The 15,320-nt window shown below is 44.4% G+C and overlaps 1 protein-coding gene and 1 long non-coding RNA gene across 2 annotated transcripts in view; one reads left to right on the top strand and one right to left on the bottom strand.

Annotated features, from left to right (window-relative positions):
- The window catches only part of LOC105739530, a 94,974-nt gene extending 81,264 nt beyond the window's left edge, over nt 1-13,710 (bottom strand). The window contains exon 1 of the long non-coding RNA XR_001115464.2: nt 13,249-13,710. This is a non-coding gene — a long non-coding RNA (uncharacterized LOC105739530). The remainder of the gene's footprint in view (nt 1-13,248) is intronic.
- Nucleotides 13,711-13,713: 3 nt separating this feature from the next.
- WDR11 (WD repeat domain 11) overlaps nt 13,714-15,320 on the top strand; it is a 62,753-nt gene continuing 61,146 nt past the window's right edge. Inside the window, exons 1-2 of the mRNA XM_003255037.2 lie at nt 13,714-14,037; nt 15,022-15,133. Of these exons, the coding sequence (XP_003255085.1) occupies nt 13,952-14,037; nt 15,022-15,133 (198 nt within the window). The 5' untranslated portion in view covers nt 13,714-13,951. The remainder of the gene's footprint in view (nt 14,038-15,021; nt 15,134-15,320) is intronic.

Here is a 15,320-nt window from a genome sequence, read left to right as displayed (position 1 = left end):
AACATTATCCTGAGTAGAAACACAAGTATGATACTCAGAGATCCAAAGAAACAGTGGTAAACTGGCATTTATTTTTAATTGCAACAATTGGAGGATTCTGAGAAAGACCAGCTAAAATTATGAAATCCTTAAACTTGTTAAAGCATCTCACAAACTATTTCCACCAAGGCTCAGCTTGTTAAAAATGAGAAATCAATAGAATTATTTTTTCCTCCAGAAATCATGATCACACACCAGACACAACCTTGTTAGTTTAATATAATGTATGAAATGCTCTTCCATGAGCACAATGTTCAGACATTGTTTATTTGAACTAACAAAACTCTGATGAAGAAATCAAATAAGAAAGTCCTGTAGCTCATTTTTTCTTTAAAAACAGCCAATCACTGGAAAAACACACATTAACAGAATCTATGCAGTCCCAGGGATGAGACATGCTGGGATCCACTCATGGCTGAGGGAGCAGGGCTCAGGCCTCATAGAGAGAGCAGGCCAGAGATTTAGCAAAATGACCTGGAGTTCAGGGCTGGGCTCTGTCCTCATGACCACAGTAAAAGCGCTGACTAAGCACCTGCCCCCCTGCCTCTGTTACATACATGACCTCATTTAATCATCGAAACAACTTTCCCAGGTGGGTTACTATTAGCTCCATTGTTCAGGTGAGGAAATTGAGGCTCAGCAAGGCAAGGTTGCTTTTCTAAGAGCACACAGCAAGTGATGGACCCCCTGGGTCTGGCACCCAGATCACTTAGCTCCTCACCTGGTGTTTCTCCCTCTACATTATATTAACTACAATGTAACAATTAGTGTCTTAATCTTGGTACCTTACCTATATGATTTCATTGAATGATTATGAAGTACCATTATGTATTATTTTTATCCTCTAAACTTTCCTAAAGTTACAGAGCTAGGAGGTGGCAGGGACAGTGTAGGACTGCTGTCTATCTGCCTAAAACTGCAAAGCCCTCACTGTTTCCAGCAATACCCAGCTGCCTCTCCTTGTGCCAAGGGTGTTAGAAGAGCATATCCCCCACACAGCCTGCTAAGGATAAATGCATTTCATCACGACTGCTCTTCTCAGAAACATGCTACAGTCTAATAAACCTTAATCACCATGTCATAAAGTGCAGTGACTAATCCATTGAACTGTGATTATCACCCATAATATGTAGAGACATAAAAAGAGATTAATAACGAGGGTAGTCAAATAATACATACGACTGATGATTATCCACAACAAAGTAAGGAGTGAGTGGAACGTGTTTAACGAGAAAAGATAAGTCGATGCCAGATCTGAGAGCTGTCAGTTTAGTGCTCTCCCTACTCAGCCACTCACCCACTCTGCTGGTGACTTTGTCTTCTATGTTACTGGGTGATGTTTCTTTAAAATGTCTTGCTGTGCAAAGTATGCACTCCTGGTCCCTATTCAACCCTCATGAGAACTTCACAAACACTCCTAAATCTCACACGAAGCAGCTCTATATCCTGGACAGAGCCCTGGCTTGGAAGTGAGAAAAACTGGTCAAGGTTCGTTTCTGTCCTCAGCTAGATATGTGATCGTGAGTAAGTCACTTAATCTTTCTTTTTTTTTTTTTTTTTTGAGACGGAGTCTTGCTCTTTCGCCCAGGCTGGTGTGCAGTGGCGCAATCTCAGCTCACTGCAAGCTCCGCCTCCCGGGTTCACGCCATTCTCCTGCCTCAGCCTCTCCGAGTAGCTGGGACAACAGGCGCCCGCCACCACGCCCGGCTAATTTTTTAGTCACTTAATCTTTCTAAGGCTGAGTTCCTTCATTTAGAAAATGGGATTGGTGATACCCAAAATAAGGCTGACAAAATAAGGTTTGCTGGAAATTCAAATGCTTTTGGTTAAATAATACAGGATTAGCTGATTTAAAGTACCAATGTTATAAGGAAAATAATCTAACAAACGCAGTGAAGGTCTTGGCACATTTTGATGCTAGAGTTGGTGGGAGTTGGAACAGCCAAGCACTAGGAAAGAGTTCTGAGTCGAGACCAGGACTGAAAAGGGAGGCTCAGTGCAGGTCAAACCAGGAGGAGACTGGAGGCAACATCATACTGAAAGCTACACAAGTTGTAGCCCCCCCTCCTTTAAAACTTAACTCCTGCAGTCACCAGAGGCAAGCCCTGAGCAGCATCTGCCTAAGTAAGCGTCTGTGACTTGCAGAGTGGCCGGCCTGGCCCGCAGCTCTTGGAGAGCACTGGGTGGGGCACGTCTGGCAGCTCAAACAGCTGAGTCTTTCACTGAGTGTGAAGACAGCCTGATCCTTTAAAAAGGGTGGGGTTAACCCCTCCTCTAGGTCAATCTCAACAGTAATTTTCCAAATGCTGCATGATGCATTCACTGTTATGATCCCCTAAAGCTCTTGTTTTAGTTCTAGAACTAGTCTAAAACTATTTACCACTGGTTTTTTGAATCTCTGTGTGTCATACTTGCATTTCTACTTAGGGTAAGACTAACCTGTAAATCAAAGTCTGCCCTCGGGCGCGGTGGCTCATGCCTGTAATCCCAGCACTTTGGGAGGCCGAGGCGGGTGGATCACGAAGTCAGGAAATCGAGACCATCCTAACACGGTGAAACCCCGTCTCGACTAAAAATACAAAAAATTAGCTGGGCATGGTGACGGGCACCTGTAGTCCCAGCTACTCGGGAGGCTGAGGCAGGAAAATGGCGTGAACCCGGGAGGCAGAGCTTGCAGTGAACCGAGTTTGCGCCACCGCGCTCCGCACTCCAGCCTGGGCGACAGAGCAAGACTCCGTCTCAAAAAAAAAAAAAACAAACCAAAGTCTGCCCCTAAAACAGCCTTGAGAGTGGACAGACTGAATTGAGCGGCCTGGGTACCAGCAATAGTCAAAGCAGGGGTTCATAGAGCCCTCACCTATCCCGAAAGTGCCTCAGGACAATCTATCCTACTCTTTGGAAACACAAAGAAAAATACAGCAACATTTTTTAAAAAGAGAAAACTGGCTGCAGTTGTGGTGTCCTGGTGACTCACACAGCAAATTCAACTCCGTCTTTACCCAAATCCTTATTATTTCTTCTCCTGCAAGCCACTCCTTAAAGAGAAAATATAAATATCTGTCTTCAAATTCAAGATGGTATAGCTTAGATGGGTTAGTGTTGCTATTGAAAATAGGAGGCCTCAGCCAGGCAGAGTGGCTCATACCTGTAATTCTAGCACTTTGAGAGGCCGAGGCGGGCTGATCACTTGAGGCCAGGAGATTGAGACCGGCCTGGACAACATGGTGAAACCTGTCTCTACCAAAAATACAAAAAAATAGACTTCGTGGCTCATGCCTGTAATCCTGGCTACTCAGGAGGCTGAGGCACGAAAATCACTTGAACCCAGGAGGCAGAGGTTGTAGTGAGCCAAGACCATGCCACTGCACTCCAGCCTGGGTGACAGAGTGAGACCCTGTCTCAAAAAAGAAAGAAAATAGGAGGCTAGATTCATGCTCCAGCACTGTCAGCAAATAATAAGGTACTGTAGGAAGCTAGGTGCTGTTTCGAGCTCTTTTAATATATTATCTAATTTAGTGTTTTTCATCATCCAGGAATAGTTACTCTCCTCCCCACAAATAACAGAAGGAGAAAAGGAGGCTTAATGAGGTCAAGTAATCTGCCCAAAGTCCCAACAAATGCTCTCCTGTTACTAATGTTAACCTTCCATGACTCTCCAGGGCCAGAAGAAAATCCTGTGTGAGGGGTTAAAAAGTGAAACAGGCTTAGCTCACATAGAAAGTCCTTAGTGCATCTCCTAGCACATGTTAAATGCTCAACAAATGATATCTGGCATTAGCAATAGAAGGGCATTTGAAAGCCTTTAAAGAAACACACAGAATGCATGGATTTTATGGACTTGTGCACAGAGAAGCCCGTGGTGCTAGAAGATACTGTGTAGGACTGTCACCAGTGTGCCTAAAGTTGCTCATTATCTTGCCATTTAACATAAAATAAAACAGAAATGCAAATAAAAGCTACACAAATAATGAAACATATAAAAAAGAAAATTTTCCCTTTGACTCATCCAATTTTTCCTGGGAGTAATGCACCTTATGCTTAGATACACAATTCTCATTGTCAGAGTTGTTTACCCTTTGCTTTCCACAATCGGACCACAGTCAGACCACATCCAGGCCAGTGCTTGGTTTTGGAAATAAGACCTTGACCACAGCCCTTTGCCTTATTGGGAATGTGTTGCTCAGCTAAGTGGCTCAAAGTCCATGCTGCCACCTACAGAATGTGAGAACATTTTGGCAACTTATATATCTGACAAGAGACTCAAACAGGCACTATGGCTCCTGCCTGTAATCCCAGCTACTCAGGATGCTGAGGCAGAAGGATACTTTGAGCCCAGGAGTCTGAGGCTACAGTGAGATATGATCACACCACTGCACTCCAGCCTGGGTGACAGTGAGACCTTGTCTCAAAAAAAAAAAAGAAAGAAAAAGAAAAAAAGAGACTGTTTCTAGAATATATGAAGAACTCTTATAACTCAATAGTGAAAAGACAGATACCTCGATATAAAAATAAGCAAAGGATCTGAATATTTATTCAAAGAAGATATAAATGGCCAATAAGCACTTGAAAAGATGCTCAGCATTGTTAGCCATCAGAAGAATGCATATCAAAACTACAACAAGAACTACTTCACACCCACTAGGATGGCTATTATAAAGAAGACAGATAATAATGAGTGTTGGCCAGGATTTGGAGAGACTGGAATACTTACACACTGCTAACGGAAATGCAACACTGTGCAGTCTCTGGAAAAGTCTGGCAGTTTCCTCAAAAAGTTAAATATAGAGTTTTTATATGAGCCAGCAATTGTACTACTAGGTATATACCTAAGAGAATTGATAACATATATTCACACAAAAAATATGTACAGGAATGTCCATAGCAACATATTTGAAATAGCTAGAAAGCAGAAACAAACCAAATGCCTATCAGCTGATGACTGAATAAATAAAAGATGGTATATCCATATAATGAAATATTACTCAGCAGTGAAAAGGAATAAAGTACTGATAGCCGATACAACATGGACAAATCTTGAAAATGTCATGGTAAGCGGAAGAAGCCAGGCATAAAATACTACATGCTTTATGGTTCCCTTCATATGAACTGTCCAGAACAGGCAAATGTATATGGACAGAAAGTAGATGAGCAGTTGCTAGAGTTGAGGGATGGCAAGTGGGGGAAACGGTGAGCAACTGCTAATGGGTCCAGGGTTTCTTTTAGAAGTGATAAAATGTCCTGAAATTATGGTGATGGTTGCTAAACTCTGTGAATATAACAAAACACAGCAAATTATACCTATTAGATAGATGAATTGTATGGTATGTGAATTATGTCTTAGTAAAGCTGTTGTTTTTTCAAATCTCACGCTTCCCAGGCAGCTGGAGTTTCTTCTAACTGGGCTGTGGAGTACATGACATGGAAGGCAATGTGGTTAAAGGCATGCATTTCAGAATCAGACTCCCCTGGGTTCCAATGCTGGCTCTGCCTTTTACTGTCTGTATAAACTTGGGCAACTCTGTGAACTTGTGAAAATATTTGTGATAATATAGTCTTTGTGACTTTGTGCAGATGAAATGAGATGATGCAGGTAAAGGGTTTATCACAGTATTCACTTTGCAAGTGCTTAAAAGGAAGCTACTGACTTCATCACCTACGTGACCTTGGAAAGTTTACTTATGAAGTAAGTCATTTACTCCGTTACATATTATTTCTGTCTTCTTCCATTTCTTGTGTTTCCACCACCAAATCAAGATAGGAATCAGAAGTTCGCATGCATTTATCTCTACTGACTTCAAAAGAAAAGGGTAAAAAAGTTGTCCTAGTTTAGGGATGCAAATGATTTAGCAGTGGCAGGATGCCCTGAGTGCGCATTACCAGGCTTTGGAGTTTATGTCATCAGGAATGGGGCGAAATGGTAGCTTTTGAGGCATAAAAGAGGAGCATAAGTTCTGTCCTATTAAAGAGATCAATTGTCCAGTGTGTCCAGTATTCTGTCTTCCACTCTGGCCAAGATAGATGCTTCAGAGAAGGCCATAAAATCCATTAACATACTTAATTACACACTCTTGTATCATGGGAGATACATTACTGTCCCAAACCCAGCCTGTCCTTGCCCTAAATATCCAACATCCATATCTTCAAGGTAGCTTCCAGATTTAAACTAATTAATCTCTCCTTCTCCAAGAGGCTGTTTCTTACCAGAGGGATGGGAGGGCTGGTTACCTGCTACCTGCCCCCATCTGTGAGCTACTGCGCTGATGCCTGATTGTCACCTTGTGCCTGTTTGACATTGTGCTTACTGGGCATTTGGAACTCCTGCACCATCAATCATTTGTTGAAGACCAACTGTATGCCAGGAAAGGTGCCAGACATTGGGGCAAATGGAAGACTAGGATTTTGTTCCTTTATGAGAGGAACTCTAAGTCTACTAGGGTATATATAATTTTTCCTATATTATGATTACTTAAAAATGTGTTGGCCTTCCCTTTGAGATAGATATATCTGAAGATGATAATAATGTAAGGTATAACTATTGAAATTGCTCAGAACAGCAAAGTGACTTCTCAGAGGTCACTATGCAACATTTCCATTTTCATTTATCAGCCAGAAATTTAGTCTCATGGCTGGGTCTAGTTGTAAAGGGAGTGGGGAAATGTACTCATTTAATGGAGGGACAAGGTGCCTAGATATAAACTGAAGTTCTATCCTTAAGAAAAAAAGGAGAGAATGAATTTGGGGAGCCAATTAGCAATCTTCTCACAGAAGGCATCAAAGATTTTTAATAAGAGAGTGATAAATTTAGATCTGTGGTTTTGGGCACATCTGGTGGCCCCCAAAGCATCAGTAGTGTCAGGCCTCTGAGCCCAAGCCAAGCCATCGCATCCCCTGTGACTTGCACGTATATGCCCAGATGGCCTGAAGTAACTGAAGAATCACAAAAGAAGTGAATATGCCCTGCCACACCTTAACTGATGACATTCCACCACAAAAGAAGTGTAAATGGCCGATTCTTGCCTTAAGTGATGGCATTACCTTTATCCTGGCTCAAAAAGCTCCCCCACTGAGCACCTTGTGACCCCCCAACTCCTGCCCACCAGAGAACAAACCCCCTTTGACTGTAATTTTCCTTTACCTGCCCAAATCTTATAAAACGGCCCCACCCCTATCTTCCTTCGCTGACTCTCTTTTCGGACTCAGCCCACCTGCACCCAGGTGAAATAAACAGCCATGTTGCTCACAGAAAGCCTGTTTGGTGGTCTCTTCACACGGACGCGCATGAAATTTGGTGCCGTGACTCGGATCAGGGGACCTCCCTTGGGAGATCAATCCCCTGATCTCCTGTTCTTTGCTCCGTGAAAAAGATCCACCTACGACCTCAGGTCCTCAGACCCACCTGCCCAAGGAACATCTCACGAATTTTAAATCCGGTAAGCGGCCTCTTCTTACTCTGTTCTCCAACCTCTCACTATCCCTCAACCACTTTCTCCTTTCCACTCTTCAATCTCTCCCTTCTCTTAATTTCCACTCCTTTCATTTTCTGGTAGAGACAAAGGAGGCACGTTTTATCCGTGGACCCAAAACTCCGGCGCCCATCATGGACTGGGAAGGCAGCCTTCCCTTGGTGTTTAATCATTACAGGGACGCCTGATTACTCACCCACGTTTCAGAGGTGTCAGACCACGCAGGGACGCCTGCCTTGGTCCTTCACCCTTAACAGCAAGTCCCGCTTTTCTGGGGAAGGGGCAAGTACCCCAATCCCTTCTCTCCTTGTCTCTACCCCTTCTCTGCTTTCCTGGGGCAGGGGCAAGTACCCCTCAACCCCTTCTCCTTCACCCTTAGCGGCAAGTCCCGCTTTTCCATTCCTCCTTCTTCCCCCTTAGACTGTGTTCTTAAGAACTTAAAACCTCTTCAACTCTCACCTGACATAAAATCTAAGCATCTTATTTTCTTCTGCAATGCCACTTGATCCCAATACAAACTCGACAGTAGTTCCAAATAGCAGGAAAACGGCACTTTCAATTTTTCCATCCTACAAGATCTAAATAATTCTTGTCGTAAAATGGGCAAATGGTCTGAGGTGCCTGACATCCAGGCATTCTTTTACACATCAGTCCCTTCCTAGTCTCTGCCCAATGCAACTTGTCCCAAATCTTCCTCCTTTCCCTCCCACCTGTCCCCTCAGTCCCAACCCCAAGAGTCGCTGAGTCTTTCTAATCTTCCTTTTTCTACAGACCCATCTGACATCTAGCTAGGTCCCAATTCTTCCTCAGCCTCTGCTCCTCCACCCTATAATCCTTTTCTCACCTCCCCTCCTCACACCTGGTCCGGCTTACAGTTTTGTTCCGCGACTAGCCCTCCCCCACCTGCCCAGCAATTTCCTCTTAAAAAGGTGGCTGGAGCTAAAGGCATAGTCAAGGTTAATACTCCTTTTTCTTTATCCGACCTCTCCCAAATCAGTTAGCGTTTAGACTCTTTTTCATCAAATATAAAAAATCCAGCCCAGTTCATGACTGCTTTGGCAGCAACCCTGAGACGCTTTACAGCCCTAGACCCTAAAAGGTCAAAAGGCCGTCTTATTCTCAATATACATTTTATTACCCAATCTGCTCCCGACATTAAATAAAACCGCAAAAATTAGAATCTGGCCCTCAAACCCCACAACAGGACTTAATTAACCTCACCTTCAAGGTGTACAATAGAAAAAAGTTGCAATTCCTTGCCTCCACTGTGAGACAAACCCCAGCCGTATCTCCAGCACACAAGAACTTCCAAACGCCTGAACTGCAGCGGCCAGGCGTTCCTCCAGGCCTGCCTCCCCCAGGAGCTTGCTACAAGTGCCAGAAATCTGGCCACTGGGCCAAGGAATGCCCGCAGCCCGGGATTCCTCCTAAGCCATGTCCCATCTGTGTAGGACCCCACTGAAAATCGGACTGTTCAACTCACCTGGCAGCCACTCCCAGAGCCCCTGGGACTCTGGCCCAAGGCTCTCTGACTGACTCCTTCCCAGATCTTCTCGGCTTAGCAGCTGAAGACTGACACCGCCCAATCGCCTTGGAAGCCTACAGGACCATCACAGACACTCTGGGTTAACTCTCACAGTGGAAGGTAACTCCGTCCCCTTCTTAATCAATATGAAGTCTACCCACTCCACATTACCTTCTTTTCAAGGGCCTGTTTCCCTTGCCTCCATAACTGTTGTAGGTATTGACGGCCAGGTTCCTAAACCTCTTAAAACTCCCCAACTCTGGTGCCAACTTAGACAATACTCTTTTAAGCACTCCTTTTTAGTATCCCCACCTGCCCAGTTCCCTTATTAGGCCGAGACACTTTAAATTATCTGCTTCCCTGACTATCCTAGGCTACAGCCACACCTCATTGCCACCTTTTCCCCCAGTTCAAAGCCTCCTTCACATCCTCCTCTTGTATCCCCCCACCTTAACCCACAAGTATAAGATACCTCTGCTCCTTCCTTGGCGACTGATCATGCACCCCTTACCATCTCATTAAAACCTAATCACCCTTACCGCACTCAACGCCAATATCCCATCCCACAGCATGCTTTAAAAAGATTAAAGCCTGTTATCACTCACCTGCTACAGCATGCCCTTTGAAAGCCTGTAAACTCTCCTTACAATTCCCCCATTTTACCTGTCCTAATACCAGACAAGCCTTACAAGTTAGTTCAGGATCTGCGCCTTATCAACCAAATTGTTTTGCCTATCCACCCTGTGGTGCCAAACTCATATACTCTCCTATCCTCAATACCTCCCTCTACAACCCATTATTCTGTTCTAGATCTCAAACATGCTTTCTTTACTATTCCTTTGCACCCTTAATCCCAGCCTCTCTTCGCTTTCACGTGGACTGACCCTGACACCCATCAAGCTCAGCAAGTTACCCAGGCTCTACTGCCGCAAAGCTTCACAGACAGCCCCTATTACTTCAGTCAAGCCCAAATTTCTTCCTCATCTGTTACCTATCTCGGCATAATTCTCATAAAAACACACGTGCTCTCCCTGCCAATCGTGTCCGACTGATCTCTCAAACCCCAGCACCTTCTACAAAACAACAACTCCTTTCCTTCCTAGGCATGGTTAGTGTGGTCAGAATTCTTATACAAGAGCCAGGACCACACCCTGTAGCCTTTCTGTCCAAACAACTTGACCTTACTGTTTTAGCCTAGCCCTCATGTCTGTGTGCAGCGGCTGCCGCTGCTTTAATACTTTTAGAGGCCCTCAATTTCACAAACTATGCCCAACTCACTCTCTACAGCTCTCATAATTTCCAAAATCTATTTTATTCCTCACACCTGACACATATACTTTCTGCTCTCCGGCTCCTTAGCTATACTCGCTCTTTGTTGAGTCTCCCACAATTACCGTTGTTCCTGGCCCGGACTTCAATCTGGCCTCCCACATTATTCCGGATACCACACCTGACCCTCATGACTGCGTCTCTCTGATCCACCTGACGTTCACCCCATTTCTCCACATTTCCTTCTTCCCTGTTTCTCACCCTGATCACACTTGGTTTATTGATGGCAGTTCCACCAGGCCTAATCGCCACTCACCAGCAAAGGCAAGCTATGCTATAGTATCTTCCACATCTATTATTAAGGCTACCGCTCTGCCTCCCTCCACTACCTCTCAGCAAGCCAAACTCACTGCCTTAACTCGAGCCCTCACTCCTGCAAAAGGACTACGTGTCAATATCTACACTGATTCTAAATATGCCTTTCATATTCTGCACCACCATGCGGTCATATGGGCTGAAAGAGGTTTCCTCACTACACAAGGGTCATCCATCATTAATGCCTCTTTAATAAAAACTCTACTCAAGGCCAGTTTACTTCCAAAGGAAGTTGGGGTCATTCACTGCAAAGGGCATCAAAAGGCCTCAGATCCCACTGCTCTAGGCAACACTTATGCTGATAAGGCGGCTAGACAAACAGCTAGCTCTCCAACTTCTGTCCCTCACGGCCAGTTTTTCTCCTTCACTTCAGTCACTCCCACCTACTCCCCCGCTGAAACTTCCACCTATCAATCTCTTCCCACACAAGGCAAATGGTTCTTAGACCAAGGAAAATATCTCCTTCCAGCCTCACAGGCCCATTTCTATTCTGTTGTCATTTCACAACCTCTTCCATGTAGGTTACAAGCCGCTAGCCCGTCTCTTAGAACTTCTCATTTCCTTTCCATCGTGGAAATCTATCCTCAAAGAAATAACTTCTCAGTGTTCCATCTGCTATTCTACTACTCCTCATGGATTATTCAGGCCCCCTCCCTTCCCTACACATCAAGCTCGAGGATTTGCCCCCACGCAGGACTGGTAAATTAGCTTTACCCAACATGCCCCGAGTAGATAACTAAAATACCTCTTAGTCTAGGTAGACACTTTCACTGGATAGGTACAGGCCTTTCCTACAGGGTCTGAGAAGGCCACCGCAGTCATTTCTTCCCTTCTGTCAGACATAATTCCTCAGTTTAGCCTTCCCACCTCTATACAGTCTGATAACAGACCAGCCTTTATTAGTCAAATCAGCCAAGCATTTTTTCAGGCTCTTAGTATTCAATGACAGACTAATGGTCAAGCATTTTTTCAGGCTCTTAGTATTCAGTGACAGGTTAATGGTCTATTAAAAACACACCTCACCAAGCTCAGCCACCAATTTAAAAAGGACTGGACAATACTTTTACCACTTTCGCTTCTCAGCATTTAGACCTGTCCTCGGAATGCTACAAGGTACAGCCCATTTAAGCTCCTGTATAGATGCTCCTTTTTATTAGGCCCCAGTCTCATTCTAGACACCAGACCAACTTAGACTGTGCCCCAAAAAACTTGTCATCCCTACTATCTTCTGTCTAGTCATACTCCTATTCACCGTTCTCAACTACTCATACATGCCTTGGTCTTGTTTACACTGCCAGTTTACACTGTTTCTCGAAGCCATCACAGCTGATATCTCCTGGTGCTATCCCCAAACCACCACTCTAAACTCTTGAAGTAAATAAATAATCTTTGCTGGCAGGACTATGCTGAATCTCCTTAGGCACTCTCTAATCAGATGTCCTAGGTCCTCCCAATTCTTAGACCTTTTATACCTGTTTTTCTCCTCTTATTCCATTTAGTTTTTCAATTCATATAAAACCGTATCCAGGCCATCACCAATAATTCTACACGACAAATATTTCTTCTAACAACCCCACAATATCACCCCTTACCACAAAATCTTCCTTCAGCTTAATCTCTCCCACTCAAGGTTCCTACACCGCCCCTAATCCCGCTCGAAGCAGCCCTGAGACACATCGCCCATTCTCTCTCTCCATACCACCCCCTAAAAATTTTCGCCGCCCCAACACTTCAACACTATTTTGTTTTATTTTTCTTATTAATATGAGAAGGTAGGAATGTCAGGCCTCTGAGCCCAAGCCAAGCCACCACATCCCCTGTGACTTGCACGTATACGCCCAGATGGCCTGAAGTAACTGAAGAATCACAAAAGAAGTGAATATGCCCTGCCACACCTTAACTGATGACATTCCACAACAAAAGAAGTGTAAATGGCTGGTCCTTGCCTTAAGTGATGACATTACCTTGCGAAAGTCTTTTTCCTGGCTCAAAAACCTCCCCCACTGAGCACCTTGCGACCCCCACTCCTGCCCACCAGAGAACAAACCCCCTTTGACTGTAATTTTCCTTCACCTGCCCAAATCTTATAAAACGGCCCCACCCCTATCTCCCTTCACTGGCTCTCTTTTCGGACTCAGCCCGCCTGCACCCAGGTGAAATAAACAGCTATGTTGCTCACACAAAGCCTGTTTGGTGGTCTCTTCACACGGACGCGCATGAAAAGTAGGTTAGGGCGTAGAGTAAGGAAAGGTAAGACAACAAGGGAAAGGGAGGGAAGCCGCAGCAAAACATGATCAACTAAAAGCCAAAACATGATCATTGGTTTGAACAACTAAGAGGATATGAGGTGACCTTTGAGAAAGCTGTTTTACAAGAATGGTAAGCTAGACACAAAAACCTGTGATGAAAATCACCAATATGTTGTCCCTTTTGTTGATCAAGGAGCTAACAATGTATTGGGGAGAGAAACACACATCTGCCAATATCATTGCTGAAAAGAAATCATTGCATTAAGTGCTATGGTTAAAGCGTATAAACCCAACACTGAACACAAAGGAGGGAAGGATTGGGTCTGACCTGGAGAGCAGCAGAGGAGAAAGTGCGAAATGAAAGGTACCCCAACAGACAAAGGGTCACACTTCTTCCTCAAGCGTGAAGGGAGTATTGCCAACACCAGATATGCAGTGTTATCTGTATTTGGAAATTGTTTATATTCGGGCCATTCACTTCATTCAGTCTGGCAATTTCATTCAATTAATCTGATTCATTTCTTAATTAATCTCATTCATTATTCTCTGTAAACTCCATGAGAGTGGAGAGTTTGTGTCTTCTTCATCGGTAGATCCCCCATGCCTACTGGCACTAGTAGTTGCCCTAAATTCACTTATCAAAGGCAGAAAGAATAACTGGGACTCTTCTCTCTTGCTTTTCACGATTTCCAGCAGGGCACAAAGGCCTACAGTCCCCACCTAAAAAAAACAGACTTGACTGGAGGCAGCGCCTCTTCCAAATACAACCCCAGCTGACGCAGATTAGCACAGCCGCCTAAGCGGCGGAACTCTGGAGATTGCGGAACCTGGGATCCTCGGAAACTGAAGGCAACGGAACCTCGGGGCAATGGAATCCGGGAGCGGTGGAACCCGAAGACTGTAGAACTTGAATCCAGCGGAACCTGACAGCTGCGCCCAGGGGGCTACCCGGACTCTGTTTGGAACGGAAGCACAGTGTCCGCCGCTTCCTGGTTGCTGGTCAGCGCCGAGGGCCTGGGCTGGCAGCCGGGATGTTGCCATACACAGTGAACTTCAAGGTGTCGGCGCGCACCCTCACGGGGGCCCTCAACGCCCACAACAAGGCGGCGGTGGACTGGTGAGGGCGCTGGGCTTCCACGTCGCCAGGATCGGCCAGGAATGTGTGAGGGGAAGGGGGAAGAACAAGAGGTTTCACCCCCTGGTTAGTTTGGCCTCGCTAAGACAGGGAGCCGCCCTCACACAAAGAGATCGCTTTTAGTTGGTGGATTTTTGTTGTTACAAAAGTGATAATAGCCCCGTGTGGGAAATTCCCCCATGCAAATACATTTCCCCTCTTTCTTGCATATTTCTTTGCTGTTTTCTCTGCACCTCGCCCTTTTGCCATTCCATTCCCCTCTCTTTACCTCTCCTTCAGCTTCCATGCTTCTCTCTCTCCACCAATAATTCCCTGTGCACTTTCTCTTTCCCATCCTGTCTTTTCTTTTTCGTTCTCTTGTATTCCTGTTGTCCAACAATGTGCCAGACCCTGTGCTAGGCGCCTGTTCTCTCACCTGTCCTTTTCACCTTCTCTTTTCGGGCTCCTCCATCCTGTCTTCAACAGGTCGTCTTTATTACTCTATCCTTTCACTATAAATTACCACTGCAGCTCTGAAAACTACTCATTAGACAAATGTAAAGCAAAATTATGTGGCTGTGGGATGTTGTTAGGAGGACTGAAACGTCTTGTGCAGTGTTTGTCATTTTATTTAGTTGGAAGGACTGGGATTAGCCGCAGTATCCCCAGGCACATTGTCGGATAAGCGAAAGACGTATGCCCACAAAAACAATCAGAGGGCACAAGTTCCTTTTTATGTCCTCGGGTCTCTATTTTCATATCTTTTAGAATTTTTTTTATCCGAATGAAAAGTGAATTTCAACAAGCATTTTAAGCTTAGCCAGATTTTTATTTAAATGGAATAACGATAAATACTGGCCTTTGGGTTTAAATGATTTTATTAATGGTGGTACATATGAATTAGACTTATCATTTATTTAGGCTTGGCAATAAAGAAGTTGTCCTGCTTTGTTCTGTACTTAAAATTTAACATTACTGTTTTGCTAGGGGCTGGCAAGGTTTAATTGCTTATGGATGTCATTCACTTGTGGTAGTGATTGATTCCATTACTGCCCAAACTCTTCAAGTTTTAGAAAAGCATAAAGCTGATGTTGTCAAGGTAAGTAAAATCCCACTTTGACCCTAACATGTTGTCTAGTCTAAAGTTTAATACTGTGTATCACTAAGCTCTCATTAAGTCTTACGTGTAAGTGTTGAATAGCTTTTAAATATAACAATCTATTTGGGGTAGCCTAGAATTTTCATATATATGACTTAATGTCAATACAGGGTGAGTTATTAAATGC

This window comes from Nomascus leucogenys, chromosome 3 (assembly GCF_006542625.1).
Source record: "Nomascus leucogenys isolate Asia chromosome 3, Asia_NLE_v1, whole genome shotgun sequence".
NCBI classification, from domain to species: Eukaryota; Metazoa; Chordata; class Mammalia; order Primates; family Hylobatidae; genus Nomascus; species Nomascus leucogenys.
Note: the sequence above shows the minus strand (reverse complement) of the source record. Positions and strands in the feature narration are given on the sequence as shown.